The 18,333-nt window shown below is 42.9% G+C and overlaps 3 protein-coding genes across 6 annotated transcripts; 2 read left to right on the top strand and 1 right to left on the bottom strand.

Annotated features, from left to right (window-relative positions):
- Positions 1-1,861: 1,861 nt before the first annotated feature.
- LOC121557110 (peroxisomal membrane protein PMP34-like) lies at positions 1,862-6,361 on the top strand. Its single transcript, XM_041870984.2, has 9 exons — positions 1,862-2,147; positions 2,352-2,412; positions 2,682-2,748; positions 3,108-3,262; positions 3,495-3,611; positions 3,713-3,858; positions 3,971-4,066; positions 4,270-4,352; positions 4,501-6,361. Exons 1-9 carry the CDS (start codon positions 2,073-2,075, stop codon positions 4,646-4,648), a joined length of 948 nt encoding a protein of 315 aa, XP_041726918.1. The 5' UTR covers positions 1,862-2,072; the 3' UTR covers positions 4,649-6,361.
- LOC121557113 (decapping and exoribonuclease protein) lies at positions 5,201-12,700 on the bottom strand. The gene is made up of 7 exons (XM_041870986.2): positions 12,623-12,700; positions 9,722-10,221; positions 9,215-9,441; positions 8,759-8,978; positions 7,980-8,115; positions 7,718-7,812; positions 5,201-7,575 (listed from the first exon to the last, which is right to left on the bottom strand). Exons 2-7 carry the CDS (start codon positions 10,213-10,215, stop codon positions 7,422-7,424), a joined length of 1,326 nt encoding a protein of 441 aa, XP_041726920.1. The 5' UTR covers positions 10,216-10,221; positions 12,623-12,700; the 3' UTR covers positions 5,201-7,421.
- A 22-nt stretch (positions 12,701-12,722) lies between these two features.
- On the top strand, positions 12,723-18,243 carry LOC121557114 (serine/threonine-protein kinase 19-like). 4 transcript variants are annotated; one of them, XM_041870990.1, is made up of 7 exons: positions 12,723-12,822; positions 13,035-13,133; positions 13,237-13,382; positions 16,444-16,679; positions 17,063-17,160; positions 17,355-17,443; positions 17,996-18,243. In XM_041870990.1, exons 1-7 carry the CDS (start codon positions 12,816-12,818, stop codon positions 18,032-18,034), a joined length of 714 nt encoding a protein of 237 aa, XP_041726924.1. In that variant the 5' UTR covers positions 12,723-12,815; the 3' UTR covers positions 18,035-18,243. The 4 variants fall into 4 exon arrangements, with proteins under 4 accessions (XP_041726924.1, XP_041726923.1, XP_041726922.1 ...); XM_041870989.1 differs by having other exon boundaries at positions 17,979-18,243; XM_041870988.1 differs by having other exon boundaries at positions 12,724-12,822; positions 17,355-17,502.
- The last annotated feature ends 90 nt before the right edge of the window (positions 18,244-18,333 follow it).

Here is an 18,333-nt window from a genome sequence, read left to right as displayed (position 1 = left end):
CCATACCTGGCTGGGCGCGACAGCCGTATATAGGGAGGTCGTTATTTGCAGATGATGGGGCCTCATGGAAGAGGGGAAGAAATGTGCCATACATAGTCAGGAAGGTACAGGAAGCAATTGATGAGGTAGAGCGGTGGGCATTAATGTGGGGATTCAGGTTCTCTATAGAGAAAACTCAAACAGTGTTCTTTACCAGGAGGAAGGTGGGAGATTAAGTATGCTTGAGGTTATGTGGGAGAAACTTGGAGAGGGTGGGGGCTTTCAGGTTCCTTGGGATATACTTTGACACTAGACTGACCTGGGCAGAACACGTTGAGAGAGTGGTGGGAAAGTGTAAGAAGGTGCTAAATGTGATGCCCTGTCTGACGGGGAAGGAGTGGGGGGCTGGGCGTTCCTCATTGAAGAACATGTATGTTGCATTGATCCGATCTGTAATAGACTATGACAGTATAGCATATGGTTCGGCAGCCCGGATCTCATTGGAAAGATGTCATACAGGGACAAGGACTCAGAATATGTAGTGGGGCGTTTCGGACATCCCCAGTGGCTGCATTACAGATGGAGATGGGGGATATGCCATTGCAGGTTAGGAGACAGCAGCTGGCAATGAATTATTGGATCTACCTACAAGGACGTCCTGCGAAAGGGATTTTACAGGCATGCTGGGAACATGACAGAACACAAGCTTTGGGTAGGTGGGTAATACCCAGGCGAAGGAGATGGGACTGTATGGAAGGGAGTTTAGCACAACGGTAGCTATTTCTGTAAATCCACCATGGCTACTCCCGCCTCCAGTAGTTGATCTAGAAGTGTTGGAGAGACTACAAAAAGATAGGGAGAGTGTTGATCCATCTGATTTGTTTAAGAGACGTCTGGATACTGTGTATCAGGATTTTGTGGCCATTTACACAGATGGTTCAAAAGATCCAAGGACAGGACGTACTGGGTCAGCATTTGTAGTGCAGGAATGTGGGATGGAAGTCAGGAAACGTATTACAGATCATCTGGCTGTATATACGGCCGAGCTGATGGCCCTACTGTTGGCCTTGCAGTGGGTAGAGGAAGTCAAACAAGACAGAGTAGTTATTTGCTCTGATTCATGTGCAGTGTTAATGAGTCTCCAGTCCTTTAGCTCACGTAGCAGACAAGACCTGCTTTATGAGGTGCTACAAACCCATGGAAGGATTCAAAAGATGGGTATACAGATAAGATTTACTTGGGTCCCAGCCCATGTGGGGGTGGAGGGGAACGAGGCAGTAGATGTACTGGCTAAACAAGCACTTAGTAGTGGGGATGTTGAAGTTGAAGTTTCAATGAGCAAGGCAGAGGCAAAAAGACTGATATATACTGTGATGGTGCAGAGATGGCAGGAGCAGTGGAATAGAGATAATAAGGGAAGGCATTTATTTCAAGTACAGAGGAAAGTCGGGGAAGGGAGGACGGCAGGAAGGGACAGAAGAGAGGAGGCTATTTTTTTAAGATTAAGGGTGGGACAGCCAGTTGAATACGACATTAAATGTGATAGGAAAGCACCCAACAGGAAAGTGTGATTATTGTCAGGAAACAGAGACCGTGGAGCATGTATTGCTACAGTGTGAGCAGTATCAGAGGGAAAGAGAGAGGATTAGATCTAGTATGAGGGAGAAGGGGATACAGGAAATTAGTTTAAAGAGTATATTGAGTAGAACGTCATTAGATATAGTCTCAAATATTTTGTTATCTTTTTTAAGAGCAACGGGGCTGGTAGGTAGGATTTAGATTATCCGTCTCTGGCCCACACTCCAGTACAGTAGGTGGCAGTAATGCAACATAACGTTGGATGCCAACCGCCGATAAACCCCACTGAAGAAGAAGAAGAAGACACAACGAAATTTGCCTTGTTTATGGCACTGTCAGAGCACACAAAAGTCACTCAGCCACTCAACATGGAATGACAGCTGGTAAACTTACTCCACCACAACCAGTCTCACGGCGAAACTCGACCACCGCTTGTTTGAACGGGGTGCACTGCGGTCGCTGACAGATTTGGCTTTAGTACTAGCTCGAAGGTCTGCGGCCCTAAAGAATCAGAGATGTCCGACAATGCTGCATCGGCGATCAGCCTTCTGTCGTATGAGACACTGGTACACGCCGTGGCAGGTGCAGTGGTAAGGACATCTCAATGTAGTTTACCTATGCATGAACAGTCCTTTTATAATAAGACTTCTAAAACGTTCGAATAGCTACACTGAAATGTCACAACCGGTGCCACTAGCTAGTTTGTTAGTTAGCATACTGTGTCAGATTGTATCAACTTTTTGAATTTGTCGTGTAACTTAGGTTTAACTATCTCATAATGCATTTGTTTCTAGGGTAGCATGACGGCGATGTCCGTCTTCTTTCCTTTGGATACAGCAAGGATCAGACTTCAGGGTGAGTTGTAGAGTAATTGATTATCAGCAGTCAGTATATACCACCATCTTTGTTGTCAGTGTGGCCATACTTGTCTGCTATAACGTTGGACTCTGCACCCAAGGGTCAGTGAGTTCATAAGGAGATGAGTGATGGATATATAGAAGTGGAAACATTGACAAGCGAGACCTTACCACTGCATGAGCATACCAGAGCTGCAGACTACTTACAATGTTACAATAATACAAGAAGGATAACACTCCCTTTCCTGCCTTCGTTTTCTGTTGCAGTGGATGAGAATCGGAAGTCCAAATCCACTGTCATTCTACTGGCTGAAATAGCAAAGGAGGAAGGCCTGTGAGTATTGTATGGAACTGTACACATACTTTAATACAATTTATAATCCACATTAGTTTGATTTGAGTAGTTGACTGGAAAGGCAAGCTGGCCTCGTACCACTGCATACAGGGCTTCCATTGTGCTGTTGTACCCATAGATCCAGAATAGAGTAGTAGAATGGCATTCCTTTTAGTTCAAAGGAATGTTCCATGATATGTCCATTCCACCCATTGTATTTCTATGACTACTTTTATGTGTCGGGACAGGAGTTTTTCTCAGTCAGATCACATGCACAGGAAAAACTCCTTGTCCTGGGTTCCCATGGCCCAACGACTAACTATGCTGATTTCCCTGGTCTCTCTCCTCTCCCCTCCCAGGTTGTCTCTGTACAGAGGCTGGTTCCCAGTCATCTCCAGTCTGTGCTGCTCCAACTTTGTCTACTTTTACACCTTCAACACGCTGAAGCAAGTCATGGTGGGTAACCAGGGCCGGTCCAGACCGGGCAAAGACCTCCTCATGGGCTTCATCTCAGGTAGGAGGACCAAACAGAGACCTTTTAGTGGTAATGGCCAAATTGTCACTGTCAACCATTTCAAACCTACTGACACCTATTTAGATGGACTCTATCATTGTTGCAGTTATATTAGGGAACGGGAGTCTGAGAGGCGATAAACAGAGAGATTAATTGAAGAAAGCAGATTTGACCTCCATATTGAAATGTATTTAAATGTCTCTCTGTTTCCCGTGTTTTGTTTCTCCCCCAGGGGCAGTGAACGTGCTCCTGACCACGCCCATGTGGGTGGTCAACACCCGGCTCAAGCTGCAGGGGGCAAAGTTCAGGAACGAAGACCTCCAGCAGACCCACTACAGAGGCATCTTTGGTGTGTGTCTGTCTGTTTTTGCTATTCACTGTTGTCTCTTTTCAGTACCAATAAAATTGTGACTTACTATCATCATACAATGTGTGTGTTTTCCATTGCAGATGCTTTCTCGCAGATCATAGCCAGCGAGGGAGTGGGGACTCTTTGGAACGGTACACTGCCTTCTCTGATGCTGGTCTTCAACCCTGCAGTCGTGTTCATGTTCTATGAAGCCATGAAGAGGAGAGCAGGCCGAGGAGGGAGGAAGGTGAGAGAGGGAAGGAGAGGAGGAGGGAGCCAGCTTTGACACCTCTGTGGTGTATCTGAGTGTCAGTCATGCTGAAAGTTTAAGCCTTTGTTTTGTTTTTGTCTGCTCCTAGATTACATCAGCAGAGATCTTTCTCATTGGAGCTGTGGCCAAGGCCATCGCTACCACGGCAACGTACCCCCTGCAGACCATCCAAGCCATTTTAAGGGTAAACAAATACACATGCACACTTGTATATATAAACGCACACACCTGCTAACTGAACACTCATAGCAGTGTTTCCCCTATGTTACCCATCAAACAGTGTCCAATATCATGATCACGTGTCCTGCTCAGTAAAAGAAGTCCATCATATTTCCTGTACCCACAGCTCATTTTGTTGATTAAACTACTGTCTTTCTCTCCCCCCAGTTTGGGCAGCACAAAGCTGAGGGCAAGGGAGGTCTACTGGGCAGCCTCCGAAACATAGTCTACCTACTTATGGACAGAATCAAGTGAGTAGATCACACACACAATGGAACTCTTGCATCTCAACAGTCTGACTACAGCAATGTGGTTGGACATTTTCAGACCGTCTTGTGCCAATGAGTGCATCTTGTGTTGATCCATCAATATGTTCCCTCCCTGTCCTCTCCCCTGCAGGAGGCATGGTGTGCTGGGCTTATACAAAGGCCTGGAGGCCAAACTGCTCCAGACGGTACTAACGGCAGCACTCATGTTCGTGGTGTACGAGAAGATCACCGCAGCCACCTTCAAGGTCATGGGCATCAACAAGAAACTGAAGCACTGAGGTGTGAGCTAGGACACCTAGCCCCTAGACCTCAACCTGCACTGGCTATACAACAGTGGTCACCACCCACCCTGGTCCTGGAGAGGAGCTTGTAGGGTGTGTGCGGGTTTTGTTCCTGCCCAGCAATGAAACACCTGGTTCAACGTTCAGATTGACCTATAGATATTACCGAAAATCTGGAACTTGATTCAAGTGTGTTAGTGCTGGGTTTGAACAAAAGCCTACACACCTGTCTCCAAGATGAGGGTTGGTGACCACTGGGCTACAGACTCCCCATCCCAACCTCCCTCTCCTCATTCCCAACATACATCTCAACCAGAGATGGTCTGTCTCTCCTCTCTCTTCCCCTTACACTCAGGGGTTTATTCCACATACAGTATTCACACCTGCCTTCCCTACGCTGCCACTATGGGTGAATCTCTCTGGAAACGGTTGTACGTGGTCTTGTAGGAGGTGGCATAACTGTCTGGCATATGCATTCTGTGGCAATTACTAGGATTACACTTTTTTATTATACCTGAATGAATGGCATTACATTTGAATCTTTTTCTACTGTCAGTTATGCTTTCTCCACCCCTATTACTTTGGAGTGCTGATAAGAACTATCAGCTTTACTAGCCAACTCCTTTTGGTTTAGACATTGACTTGCCAAATAGTTGTTTGGCAAGCAGATGCCAAAAAGTGTTTCTGCTGTAGTCAACTGACTAGTAACACACAAGCTAGTTAAGAGCAATATTCTCAAGAACCTTGAGGGCTTGAGTGAAGCATCAAGGCATTTGCACACATGACTGTATTATATTTAAAACTCTGTATATGTCACAGTGCTCCTTCAGCCCTGCATTAGGACCACTGTGAACCCTTTCCGGAGAGATGTTACTGCTCTTGAAAGGTAGGTGTTGATTTCTCAGCTGGCTGTGACAGTTTGGTGCCTATGTGCTGAATGGCCAAGCAGATCAAACAAAGGCTATCTGTGGTACTATTGGCACAGGACAGAAAAAACATGGGATGCTATGAGAGTTTTGTATGACTTGAGTTTCCTGAGTCGTCATACATTATGTCCATTCGCGTCCAATACAACAAACATATCTTGGCTTCAATGACTTACTAGAAGGGGATCCCATTTATTAATTTTTTTACTACTGTGTCATAATTACCTTGTATTGCCTTTAATGAAGCCAGTTAACCATTCCTCACATCAGTCTTATGATTTAATTCAGAATACAATAACCATTATTCTAAGTGCTTCTCTTATTTAAAGGAGTTTTCCCCAACCACCTAACAAGGAAAAACTCTGGGCCCTAGTTATTATTAAAATACTGATTTACCATAGGATTTTAACCTAGAAGAACATCTGCAAGACAAAATATTTATTTAGGGTGTCAGTATTAGATGAGTGTTACGTCATGTTTCACAAAACTGTTCAGTCAGTTTTACCAGTTTTGCTGTTCAACAGGTTCGTGTTCATTAGGCACCAACCGGACTGAAACAGGGAGGGACTACATGGACTTGTCAAATAAGAAACTCATTTTCATTTTACGTTGCATTAACGTTTTCTGTTGCGTGCCCTAATGAACATAACCCAGATGAAAAGGAGAGTTGGTTGGGTCTATCTAGAGAAATTTGATAAATACTTTTTAATAAAACAGAATATTTATTTTTGTAATATCAAACCTATTTAAGTTTGGACAAATAATAAAATATTCTTAATCTCTAGATGGTGCTTAACATTTTTTCAAATCGAAACACATACTATGAATTTTTCCATGCTATCTTGGAATATATCTTGTCTACTTTACTTGCACAGAACATGTGAAGGGGTTTATATTAAAATCTAAACTAGTTAAATGAAAATGGGCCAACTAGAAGAATCAATACATGTACATTTGGGAGGGATAATTATAATTGCACTGCAACATTTTGAAACCTATGTGATGTTCTCATGCATTGTCACTGTTCACTGGAATTCTTGAGATTGTACTTTCTTTATGCCAAGTGCCTCCAAATCTAGGAACTAGCAACTGTGATGGACCAGATCTGTTGATAGCACTGTAAAGATGGATGACACACATCGCATACTGACTGTGCTGATTTTTAACAAAATTTAATGAATTAATGTACTTATTTTCAGGACATGATAACTTATTGATATACCCATGGGGTTAATAATAATAAAAGGTTTGATTGGGAAATGAAAAATCTTGTTATGGAAATATTGTTCAACAGTTTGAGCAGACACTTCAAACCGCAACTGTTACATTCAAATCACTGAATTTTGTAATTTAAAAAAAGATACACATCAGAGATGAGGTGAAAAACGTAAATACATCACTTTAAAAAAGACGGCACAACCCATCAGGAAATACATGTTTTCAACCTGGACACCATATGTGAGAATGTCCCAAAAGCTGGTTTGTGAATGCTGATCCACACTATATAACTCAGCCACTCTGGGAGGAAAATGGAAGTTCAATAAAAGGGGTTTCTTTATAGTCGTCAACCGACCGGTCAGAACCCACCTACTCCTTCAGGGTGCTTGGTGTGTTTCTACCTCATTATCATAACAGGTTTCAGTGTTCAAGTATTGCTTGAAGTCCATACTGGTCTAAGGTGAAAACCTGGGCCTGTATGCATAAAGCGTTTCAGAGTAGGAGTGCTGATCTAGGCTCAGTTTTGTCAACTAAATCATAATGAATGGGATGAGGGAACTGATTCTAGATCAGCACTCCTACTCTGAGACACTGTGAATACGGGCAATTGTCAGGTTTGTTCTGAATCAGGTCTGAGGTGGGTGGTGGTGGTGTGTCTCACGACTGGTTGAACTGGTCATCTCCCTGACGTACCAGTCTGGTAGGAAGGAGTACTGAGAGTCTCTGTGGATGGAGTAGGTGACGTCTCGGTGTGGATCCCATGAGAACAGGTGCACCACCCTGAGAGAAAGAAATAACATAGTTAACTAGAGTCAGAACGTTTCTAGGGAAACTCGACTGCATGCAATAGCAAGTTCTCTTAAGCTTAAAAAAAAAAAAAAAAAAGTACTGTAAAAAGATTCTTGACCATATCAAGCATCACCTGGGATTGTCTTCTGTGACCACACTCTTCACGAAGGACAGGAATTCACAGCAGAAGTTCATGCAGACAGTTGGCTTCCAGCAGTTGGTTTCATTCTATATGAGAGAATAGAGACGACCACTTAGGACAAACACGCATGCACATTGTTTTTAAACTCACAAAATAGGCATCCTATATTTCTCAGACATACTGGGTTTCTGGTATGAGACTTGTTACAAATGTGTATGTTCTTTTTCACAAGAAAATAAAACACGAACTGTACCTTGATAAGCTGAGATATCTTGGAGATGTGGTAAGTCTCCACAGACACAACCACTCCGTCATGATCACGGAAACCGGCTACGATTCGCGGCACCCCAGGAAGAAAGGACTGGGCCCACCACTTTAGTAGTTTAAACCTGGATGGAGAACATACACAAGAGAAAACACACATTTTCACTCTCTTGGGAAAATGTTCAAACTGAAGAACAACCAACCTGTGTATATTCATCAGCCAGTCTTTACCTGACAGTGACAACAGAGCTGGTTACTGGGCAATTCCATGGTAACAGAATTACGCTGAGACTCTGATTTTTCACTTTAAAATGTATGTATAAAAAAAACAATTTAAAAGTTTAACAAACCATTCAACTCTATGCACAAAGACTACTTTAAGAATTTCCACAGAAAATGTTACAAAAACACATTTACAGGAAGAACTGTGCAGATACAAAGTTTGGTAACAGAATAAAACTGAGGAAGATTTTACCGTAATTATGTTACCAAACTTTGCACCTGCACAGTTTTTCAAGTAAATGTTTTTTTTTACTGTGTAAATTGTTCAATATAGTCAGTGTTCATAGAGTTGTAGGGTTTGTTAAACTTTGAAATCAATAGCTTTTGTTTGGTATACATTTTAAAGTGAAAAATCTGAGTCTCAGCCTAATTCCATTAACATGGAATTGCCCTACTGCAGATATCCAGAGATATAAGATATAGATGTGCAATCATCTCCATAATAGGGCAGTAGGGCTAGTGTAGAGTGTATCTGGGATAGATTACCTGTGGAAGTTGCTGCGTTGTTTGGGGGTGGAGATTTCCAGTGAGGTCTTCATCTCGATGTAGCAGGCTGGAGGAGACGGGGCCTTGGGGTCTTTGTCCCGACAGTCCACCTCGCCAGAGAACAGCAGTCTGTGCTCAGCTAGCCGGGTCTGGACCACAGTGCAGAAGGCCTCGTTGGTGTTCACAACCCCACCTGGATCTGGAAGACTCCGGGCGTCATCTGAAAGAAGATTAGAGACATTTCAAAACCATCCAAGGCTTCCAACTAGCATCCCAAGTATGAGAAATATCATGCATGTCTGGGTGTAGGTTATTCAGGTACTGTACACCAATCTCAAGTCATATTGATATAAAACCATCAATAAAAACGATCAGCAATCAACCATCTGAAAGTAGTCCACCACAACATAACTCAGTGCATACAGCAAAAGAGGAATACAAGAAGCCATCCTCTACCTGCACAGGTGTACTGTTCAAATTTGTACCCCCAGTACATCATCTCCTCGTGCCTCTCGGTGCGGTTCTCCCGGTCCCGGCGTGCAGCCTCGGTCTCCACCTCACTGATGTACAGTGTCCCCCCCATCCTGGTCACAGCCAGCAGCCAGCCCTCCCGGGTCTCATAGGGCGTGGTCAACAGCTTGGTCAGGTGGCCGCGCCATGTCACAATGTCTACACCTAATGCACTGGTAGGAGAGGTCGATCAAAGAATACATGTCCGACAGAACACAATATAGTCCCAGTCATTCCTGGTGACTGGGAATCACAGGATTGACTGAGGATATTGAGTGTGTGTATATTGAATATTGTGTCCATCACAACTGATCCCATTCTGAAATGTTTATGGCCTTGATGACTGACGATTAGTGGGCCTATATCTGTATAACTAGACAGAAAAGTGTTGCTATTGATGAATATTGTATCAATCAAAATAACATCTCTTAAACTGCCACTAGTGGTGCTTACCATGGGGAAGAAGAAGCAGCTGTGTCCTTCGACTGCAGCTTGGACCTGTTTGCCAGGATCCATCTGAGGATGTGGTCCAGTTTCTCCTTCACCCTGTCGTCCCTCTTGACGAAGCGGCCCCTGTACCCGTCCCTCAGGTCGAAGTTAGGACAACTCTTCTCTGGCTCCATGTAGTAACGCAGCTGCCGGGCGTCGTTGAAAAACCTGCGCTCAGAGTCCAGGGAGAAATTTCCCACCTCCACAGGCTGTTTGTATAAGGGGAAGTCTCTCTCGTACAGCTGTCGTTGTACGCTCAGGCTCTGGGTCGGGGGGCTGGATGGAGGTGTTGAAGGGCCAGCCTGGTGATGGTTCTGATGACCGGGTCTGAAGCGCTTGTGTTGGAAATGACCTCTCCCACTGTCATCCATGTCTCTCTTGAATGTTGACTGGTGGTTGTCGTGGTGATTGGAGTTTGGATGTTGTGGTCTGTGGTGGGACTGGTGGCGTTGGTCCATGGTGATCTAGGAAGAGACAAATATATCTGGTTATTAACAATTAAAATAACAACCTCAGTCTGTGTCTGACTCAATCTCTTCCAATCTTTCCTTTTTGTATATTACTCCTAATTAATGGCCCAGTGCAGACAAAACGTGAAATTAAAAAAATGATAATGCCCTTTTAGCTGTTTGAAAAGACCGCCTGAAATGTCAGCTTGTTTAGGTGGGATGGAGTTTTAGCCTGCCTGTTGACATCACCAGGCGGTAAATTAATTAATAAACCAATAAGAAAGAGACTTCCAAACCTGGGGCAAAACAGACGGGGTTGGCTTAGATTGTTGACAGGAGGAAGGATGGCGGAAGCAGACACTGATGTGGATTGTGAATCTAATGGCGGTAGAATCAAGGTGAATTTGAATATTGTCCAAAAGAATGGAAAACAAAGCAAAGTAGTGTACAGTGCTGAGAATGTCCCTTCGTACCTAGTAGGAGTACGGTTTGTTAATGATGAGCAGCTGATCGGATTACCAATTTTGAAGACTCCATTTGATATATCCAAACTGGTGGAGAGAGTGCTGGGTAAAGTGAAGGCTGTGAGGATCACAAGAGGCGGGCTTGTTTTGATTTTTTGTACTTCTGCGGATCAGAAGGAACGTGTGTTGCGTCTCACCCAATTTGATACGTTTCAAGTGTCGTGTGTGTCTCTTCAGAACAGGGCACCCCTCAAGGGGTTAATATCTAGCGTCTCGTGGGAAGTCGATGTTGAAGAGATTAAAAATATTCCTGGAGTGATTGATGCACGTTGGATGAATCGTGTGGTGAATGATGAAAAGGTGAAGAGTATCTGTTCTTTTGTTTTGTGATATGGAGTCTCTCCCTATGCAGTTGGGGTATATTAACTACAGAGTCAGAGGATTTATCCCAAGACCAATGTAGTGTGATCACTGTAATGCTTTTGGACATGTTTCAAGTGTTTGCAGAACGGAAAAGCAGAGATGTCCAAGTTGTGTAAAAGCTCATGTCATGTGTTTTAAAAGTGATGTAAATGTTGCAATTGTGGTGGGAACCATGAAGCCACGTCTTTGGAATGCCCGACAAGGGTGAAAGAGAATGAGGTGGCCAAAGTCAGGGTTGTCCAGAGCATTTCATATGGAGCGGCTGTTAAAAGGGTTGAGGGTTCGAATGGTGCTCCTGAAGAGTCCATGGTGGTGGATAGGCCTTCACTGCAGGCTGCAGGGGTTGCCTTTCACCAGCAGGACCCATATATTGTAAAGGTTAAGAAGGTGGACTTTGTGGCCTATATAGCTATGGTGATTAATAGCACTGCCAAGGTGGAGAGAAGGTCCAGGAAAATAGATATCATTGTGGATGCGGCGGAGGAGTTGCACGGAGTATTGTCACAAGCCGTACCACCCTCTCAGGCCTTAGTGCTTGAGAAGGGAGATATTGAGATTTGAAGGAAGGAAGAAGTGGGAGGTTTGGTTTTGTCAATGTACCATTTTTATTTGGGTGGATTAAGTTTGTTTTCCCTATCACGTATGGATTTTGTTTTTCAACCATTCCAGCTGGTGGCGGCAATACACCTTTTGGGGTTCTAGTCCGCCATAAAACCCACAGAAGAACAACATGAACAAGAAGAAGAAGAGTTCCAAACCTCTCTGCCAATAACAGCTAGTTTTCCCCCTCTCCACTCGTAGCAAAATTCTTGCTTGAGAAATGTATCTTTGCTAATAAGCTATTTTTGTTTCTATTTGACCATTTAATTCAAAACAATCACAGTAAGGTACTTAATTGTTACTCAGAAATGATTTGATATTGAGATAAAAAAGAAAACGTCTGCATTGGACCTTTAACTGATCTGGAAGAACAGGATGGAGAGCCAGAATGGGTCAATCACATTGCTTTCTCCAATTATTCATGGGCACTGCAGTCTTTCTAGAAAATGTTGAAACATTGCTCTCCTTTGGTATGCAAACCACAGAAGTAGGCTAGCTAGCTAGCTACTAACATACAGTATACACCAATGACACACAGACCCACAACACACACTGGACCCACCCTTTCGGCCACTGCTGTCTCATATGACTAAATTAGGTAGCTATGTGGGCTAGACAGGTAATATCACTGTATTGGTTATTACATCAATGCTGTAGATGTTACATTAGACGTAATAACAGATGTTTTATTTATTATTACACTACCCTCCAGTCAATGAAACTTCAGCTTTGCGAATGCATGGCTAGTAGCAGTCTAGCGAGCTAGTTAACGTTAGCTAGCTAGCAGTTGATGTAAATGCACAGTGATATTAGTAGCTAGCTGTTGTCTTCAACAGCATGCATGCTACATTATGTTATTCATGCTGCTTTCTATGTTTTGATAAAGCAAAGCCGATACAACCCATTTTGCAAAATGTTAATTTACTCACCACCGTCTTAATAGCTAGCTAGCTACTTCTGTTTTGCGGGATGTGTAAAAGTTGACCCCGACCGATAGGTGGCGGTATGTTTCGGAGTTGGGTGCTGTCTGTTGTCATTCTGACAGTATAATTTTGGCCGGTGTATGTTCAAACGATTTGAAAATCTTGTTTGACGAGGAGTTGCTCCAACAATGCTTACTTTATGTCAGGTATGGACATCCATTGTATTGCTAGTGAATAAATAATAATAGCCTTATTATAAAGTTTACTCCAGTGAAATAAATGAGCTTCTAGCCATTTGGCTAACGTTAGCATGCTGCTGTCTGTGTCTTCATAACAACAAATAGCTACTGTAACTAGCCACTAACGTTAGCAGTCCACAACGATTGTTAATGTCAATTTATGTTTCCATGCCTCTCAGTTATGAACAGAAAACGGGCCCTTATATCAGACACGTTTAAAGTGAAGAAACGAAGAATTGGCAATGAGAAGCAGTTTGGAGCTGTCAACAATGGAGAAGGTGCCTTTTCTCAAACATAAATGTAGCTAGCTTGCTAAATGTGTCAGTGTTTAGTATGTTTGACTTGTTGTCCGTCTCCTTTGTTGTTCCTGTCTTCTCCCAGAGGGACCACTGGACGTCAAAGCCACCCTGCAGGACCTTATGACATTATTCCCACGCAAACTCTTCAATGACGCCCTTCCACAAATTGTCCTAAAACACCAGCTCTACAGCATACACAATGATAGGACCCAAGTGGACAGGCAGCTGGTAAGCCCAATGAATATTGCTGGAGCAGTGTTCTTCAATCCTGGTGGTCTCAATCAAATATGTTAGTACTGGGCACGAACAAAAACCTCCACACCTTGTTGGTCTCCAGGGCTGGGTTTGAAAAACACTGCTAGTCCTGGTGAAATATTCACATTTGTTGTAAATTTAGACTTGGTTGATCCCTCTATATCAGGGGTGTCAAACTCATTTTAGCTCAGGGGCCACATGGAGGAAAATCTATACCCAAGTGGGCCGGACCGGAAAAATCATGGTATATATAACTTAAAAACAACAACTTCAGATTGTTTTCTTTGTTTTAATACGATCAACATACAACATAAAGCTGGAGCCTGAGGACAGTGTGTCCAAAATAGTACAAGCACAACATCACTATTAATCATAAAACACCTCAAGTTATTTGAAAGTTCTGAGGACAAAGAACACACAAACACACAATGCCTCAGTGATTAACAGAACTGTTTCACAGATCACAGAACTATATCAGGGTGTCATTTCTCAGGCAGAAATGTAGATAAAAATAATGAAATCCTGTTCCCCAAACAAGTGCAAGAACCACAGAGTCAAGAATAGGTTAAATATACAAATAAAATAAAAACAATTAAAAACAATAGCACATCAACATAAAAACATATAAACATAAAGCTGGAGCCTGAGGACAGTGTCCAAAAGCACAACATCACTATTAATCATAACACCTCAAGTTATTTGAAAGTTCTGAGGACAAAGAACACACAAACACACAATGCCTCAGTGATTCACAGAAGTATATCACAGATCACAGAACTATATCAGGGTGTCATTTCTCAGGCAGAAATGTAGATAAAAATAATGAAATCCTGTTCCCCAAACAAGTGCAAGAACCACAGAGTCAAGAATAGGTTAAATATACAAATAAAATAAAAACAATTAAAAACAATAGCACATCAACATAAAAACATATAAACATAAAGCTGGAGCCTGAGGACAGTGTCCAAAAGCACAACATCACTATTAATCATAACACCTCAAGTTATTTGAAAGTTCTGAGGACAAAGAACACACAAACACACAATGCCTCAGTGATTCACAGAAGTATATCACAGATCACAGAACTATATCAGGGTGTCATTTCTCAGGCAGAAATGTAGATAAAAAATAATGAAATCCTGTTCCCCAAACAAGTGCAAGAACCACAGAGTCAAGAATAGGTTAAATATACAAATAAAATAAAATCAATTAAAAACAATAGCACATCAACATAAAAACATATAAACATAAATCTGAAAGCGTTGCTCAAACTGCCGTAACAGTCCCGTTATTTTATCTTTGAACCGCTTCATGTCTGCCACATGTTGGGTCGCGCACACATTTTTCTGACAGGGGAAGTGAGCTGCATCACCACCGGCAAGTTGCGTCTCCCACAATGACAGCTTCAACTTGAAAGAACGTATGCTGTCATAATACTGCGTGACAACTTTGTTGCGCCCTTGCAGCTGTTTGTTCAAGTTATTCAGGTGCTCTGTAACATCCACCATAAATGCAAGGTCCTGCATCCATTCTGCGGAATGAAATTCTAACACTGGTTTGCCCTTTTCTTCCATGAACTGTTCAATTTCTTCTCGTAAATCAAAGAAACGCCTCAGCACAGCACCTCGGCTTAACCATCTTACCTCAGTGTGGTATGGCAGGCCATAGATGTGGTCTTTCTCTCTGAGAAGGCTGTCAAACTGACGGTGATTCAGGCTTCTGGATCGGATGAAATTAACAGTTTGGATGACCACCTTCATGACGTTATCCATCTTTAATGACTTGCAACACAAAGCCTCCTGGTGCAAAATACAGTGAAAAGTCAAAAAATCACGTCCTCCATTTGCAGATTGCACTTTCTCTCTGAACTTTGTCACAACGCCTGCTTTTTTCCCGATCATTGAGGGCGCACCATCTGTAGTCAGGCTGACAGCGCGGGACCAGTCCACTCCGACCCTGTCCAGCGCGCCGACGAAAGTGCGGTAAAAATATCAGCTGCTGTCGTTGTATCTGTCATCGGCACCAACTCCACGAACTCCTCGGTGACGGTCAATGTGTCATCAACTCCGCGGATGAAAAAATGGCCAGTTGTGCAACATCTGTAATGTCCGTGCTTTCATCAATTGCAACTGAAAACGCAATAAATGACTTTACTTTTTGCTTCAACTGGCTGTCCAAATCCACTGAAAGATCGGAAATCCTGTCTGCAACTGTGTTTCTTGTCAGGCTGATATTTGCAAAAGCCTGCCGCTTTTCAGGGCACACAATCTCCGCTGCCTTCATCATGCATGTTTTTACAAATTCACCCTCACTAAATGGTTTTGAAGCCACTGCGATTTCATTAGCAATGAGGTAGCTAGCTTTCACTGCAGCGTCACTGATGTCTCGGCTGTGAGTAAACACAGACTGCTGTTTCTTCAGACCCGCCAACAGTTCATTCACCTTCTCTCATCTCCGCTGTCCTTGAAAGTTGTCATATTTGTCGGCATGAAGACTCACATAGTGGCGACGAAGGTTATATTCTTTCAGCACTGCAACATGCTGTGAACACACCAAACATACAGCTTTCCCATTCAATTCCGTGATTAAATAGGATGACCATTTTTCTTGGAACACTCTGCACTCTGCGTCCACTTTTCTCTTTTTTGACAGAGACATATTGGGGCAATGAGGGTGCCAAAGCACATAATGTTAAAAGTAGAAGCCGTAATAAATATCGAGGGCAAAACAAAGTAGCTCATTGGCTGCACGTGCTTGACCTACTTGCTCTGCCCCGGTATAAACAGTTTGCTTGCTTAACACAATTGCTATTGCGCCATCCAGTGGACGCAATTGGAACAGCAGTTTATTTTATTGAAAAATTGCAGCGCATTTTTATACTTTACAAATGTTTTATTTATTTTTTATTTTTTTTTATCATCTCGCGGGCCGGATTAAACCCGTTTGCGGGCCTGATCCGGCCCGCGGGCCGTACGTTTGACACCCCTGCTCTATATTAATGTCCAAAATCTCATTTTCCTCATCTCTTTGTTAGAGTGACTTGAGGGAACAGGGGGAGCTGTTGATGTTCCAGTTGGGCTTTGACGCTGAGGCCTTTGGGTTGGTGTTCGCTGCAGACTACAAAGCTAAAGTCCTGGCCGGGGAGGAGGGGAGAGGGACACGGGGCACAGTGGAGAAGTTCCTGGAGAAAGTGCTGCCCTCTTGCAACGACCTGAGCTTCAACAAAGACACAATTCTCAAGGAGTTTCTCTTCACAGACTCAGAGATAACGTACGAGAAAAAGCCTTTTTCCCCCTCATATCTTGGTCACTTTGTGTATTGAAAGTCTTTGTTTGAATGTGTTTCTTCTATTCTATTAATGCGTTTCTACTATAGCTGGTTTGTCAGACACAGATTAAGCCTAGTCCTGGACTAAAAGGCTATTTCAATGGAGATTCTCTATTATACATACTTTTTAGTCCTGGTCTAGCCTTGATCTCTGTCTAGGAAACCAGCACTGTGTGTAAGATTTTAAATGTTGTTTGAGAGGGGGGTCATTTTGTCCTATGCTGCATCTTATTCTTTTCATGTATCTGAAAGTATCTGTTTGGATGCGTTTGCTCCATTTGTAAATGAGTCACAAATAACTTGTGCTATTTCCCACCCCCACCCAGGCAACTGGTGAAGTCGGGGGTTCTGACTGTAAGGGACGCTGGCAGCTGGTGGCTCTCCATCCCCAACTCTGGCAGATTCACCAAGTACCTAATACAGGGTCAGCCACCAAACAAAGGAAGCTAGCTACATAGACTTATACTGTCTAAAACGATCACTTTTCCTCATAGATAATTAATTGGAATGATCTGTTTTGTGGACTCTGACTTGAATGTACACATTCCACATTGAGTTATTAGCACTTCTTTGCTAATGGAGTGTTGACAGTTTACTCTCTTCCTCCCCCTGACCCAGGTCGTAAAGCTGTTTTGGGCATGATTAAGAAGTCCAAATATAATGAAGTCTTAAAGGCAGAGCTGGAGGAGAGACAGACCAACTCACAGGTTAAATTCCAGATCAAGTACCACATCCATGACATCATTGGTGCAGAGCTAGTAGAGTGGTGAGACTGGTTTTCATGTCAGTAGGACCAGGAGTTTTCCCTGAACATAATGACAATCTTGCACGCACACACCCACCACTTATGCTGCTGCCATATTGTTTACTATTATTATTTGTCCTGCTACGTCGCTTTCTCCTAATCTCAGCATACATGTACATATCTACCTCAACTAATCCAGTATCCCTGCACATTGTAAATCTGGTACTGGCACTGACCCTGACCCTGTATACAGCTTACATGTTCCTTTTTTCCCCCTGTGGCTTTTTAGTTATACTATTTTGATATTGACTGAATACTGGAAAGGGCTTGCAAGTTAAACATTTCACTGTACTTGTGCATGTGACAAATAAACAAATAAAACTTGACCTGACCACGAAAAACTCCTGGGGCGTAGCCATCAACTATTCTTGTCGACTGAAGTGAATCTAATACAATTTGTCATGCTGTACCCAACTGACCAGCTCTTTTTTTTTTAGTATACCCACAACTTCAGGAACATTGTTACGGTGTGTGGACTAATGAACTCAACTGACTGAATGGATACAACAACCTGTTTCATGGAAGAAACCCTCAGAGCAACTGAACATAATGAGTGGCCATGTTACACCAAATTAACCTGTGGTTAATCATTTGTTATTGCCTTGTTTTTGTGGAAGTTTTTTCTGCCAATTGTACAAAGTGAAACCTTGTAGGTTGATGAAATGCCAATGGTGTAAAATAAAACCTTGTCTGGTTTGTAAATCGTTTAAGGTTCCTTTTTGACTGTCCTTTGGCACTTGTTTTAAGACAATTGCAATGTGAACCCTACAACTAGGTATCCTTATGCTCAGT

Source organism: Coregonus clupeaformis, unplaced genomic scaffold (genome assembly GCF_020615455.1).
Source record: "Coregonus clupeaformis isolate EN_2021a unplaced genomic scaffold, ASM2061545v1 scaf0145, whole genome shotgun sequence".
NCBI lineage: Eukaryota > Metazoa > Chordata > Actinopteri > Salmoniformes > Salmonidae > Coregonus > Coregonus clupeaformis.
The sequence above is the reverse complement of the archived record's forward strand: the minus strand, read 5'-3'. Positions and strand labels throughout refer to the sequence as shown.

Bases quoted from the DNA above. Each gene is read 5' to 3' on its own strand.
- LOC121557110 (XM_041870984.2), top strand. From the start codon at position 2,073: ATGTCCGACAATGCTGCATCGGCGATCAGCCTTCTGTCGTATGAGACA. The intron at 3,612-3,712 runs GTGTGTGTCTGT...TTTCCATTGCAG, and splicing joins CCACTACAGAGGCATCTTTG to ATGCTTTCTCGCAGATCATA. The intron at 3,859-3,970 runs GTGAGAGAGGGA...GTCTGCTCCTAG, and splicing joins CAGGCCGAGGAGGGAGGAAG to ATTACATCAGCAGAGATCTT.
- LOC121557113 (XM_041870986.2), bottom strand. From the start codon at position 10,215: ATGGACCAACGCCACCAGTCCCACCACAGACCACAACATCCAAACTCC. The intron at 8,979-9,214 runs GTAGAGGATGGC...ATCTTCTTTCAG, and splicing joins TGAACAGTACACCTGTGCAG to ATGACGCCCGGAGTCTTCCA. The intron at 8,116-8,758 runs GTAATCTATCCC...TTCTCCATCCAG, and splicing joins CAACGCAGCAACTTCCACAG to GTTTAAACTACTAAAGTGGT.
- LOC121557114 (XM_041870988.1), top strand. The intron at 13,134-13,236 runs GTGCCTTTTCTC...GTCTTCTCCCAG, and splicing joins AGCTGTCAACAATGGAGAAG to AGGGACCACTGGACGTCAAA. The intron at 17,503-17,995 runs GTGAGACTGGTT...CCACAACTTCAG, and splicing joins GGTGCAGAGCTAGTAGAGTG to GAACATTGTTACGGTGTGTG.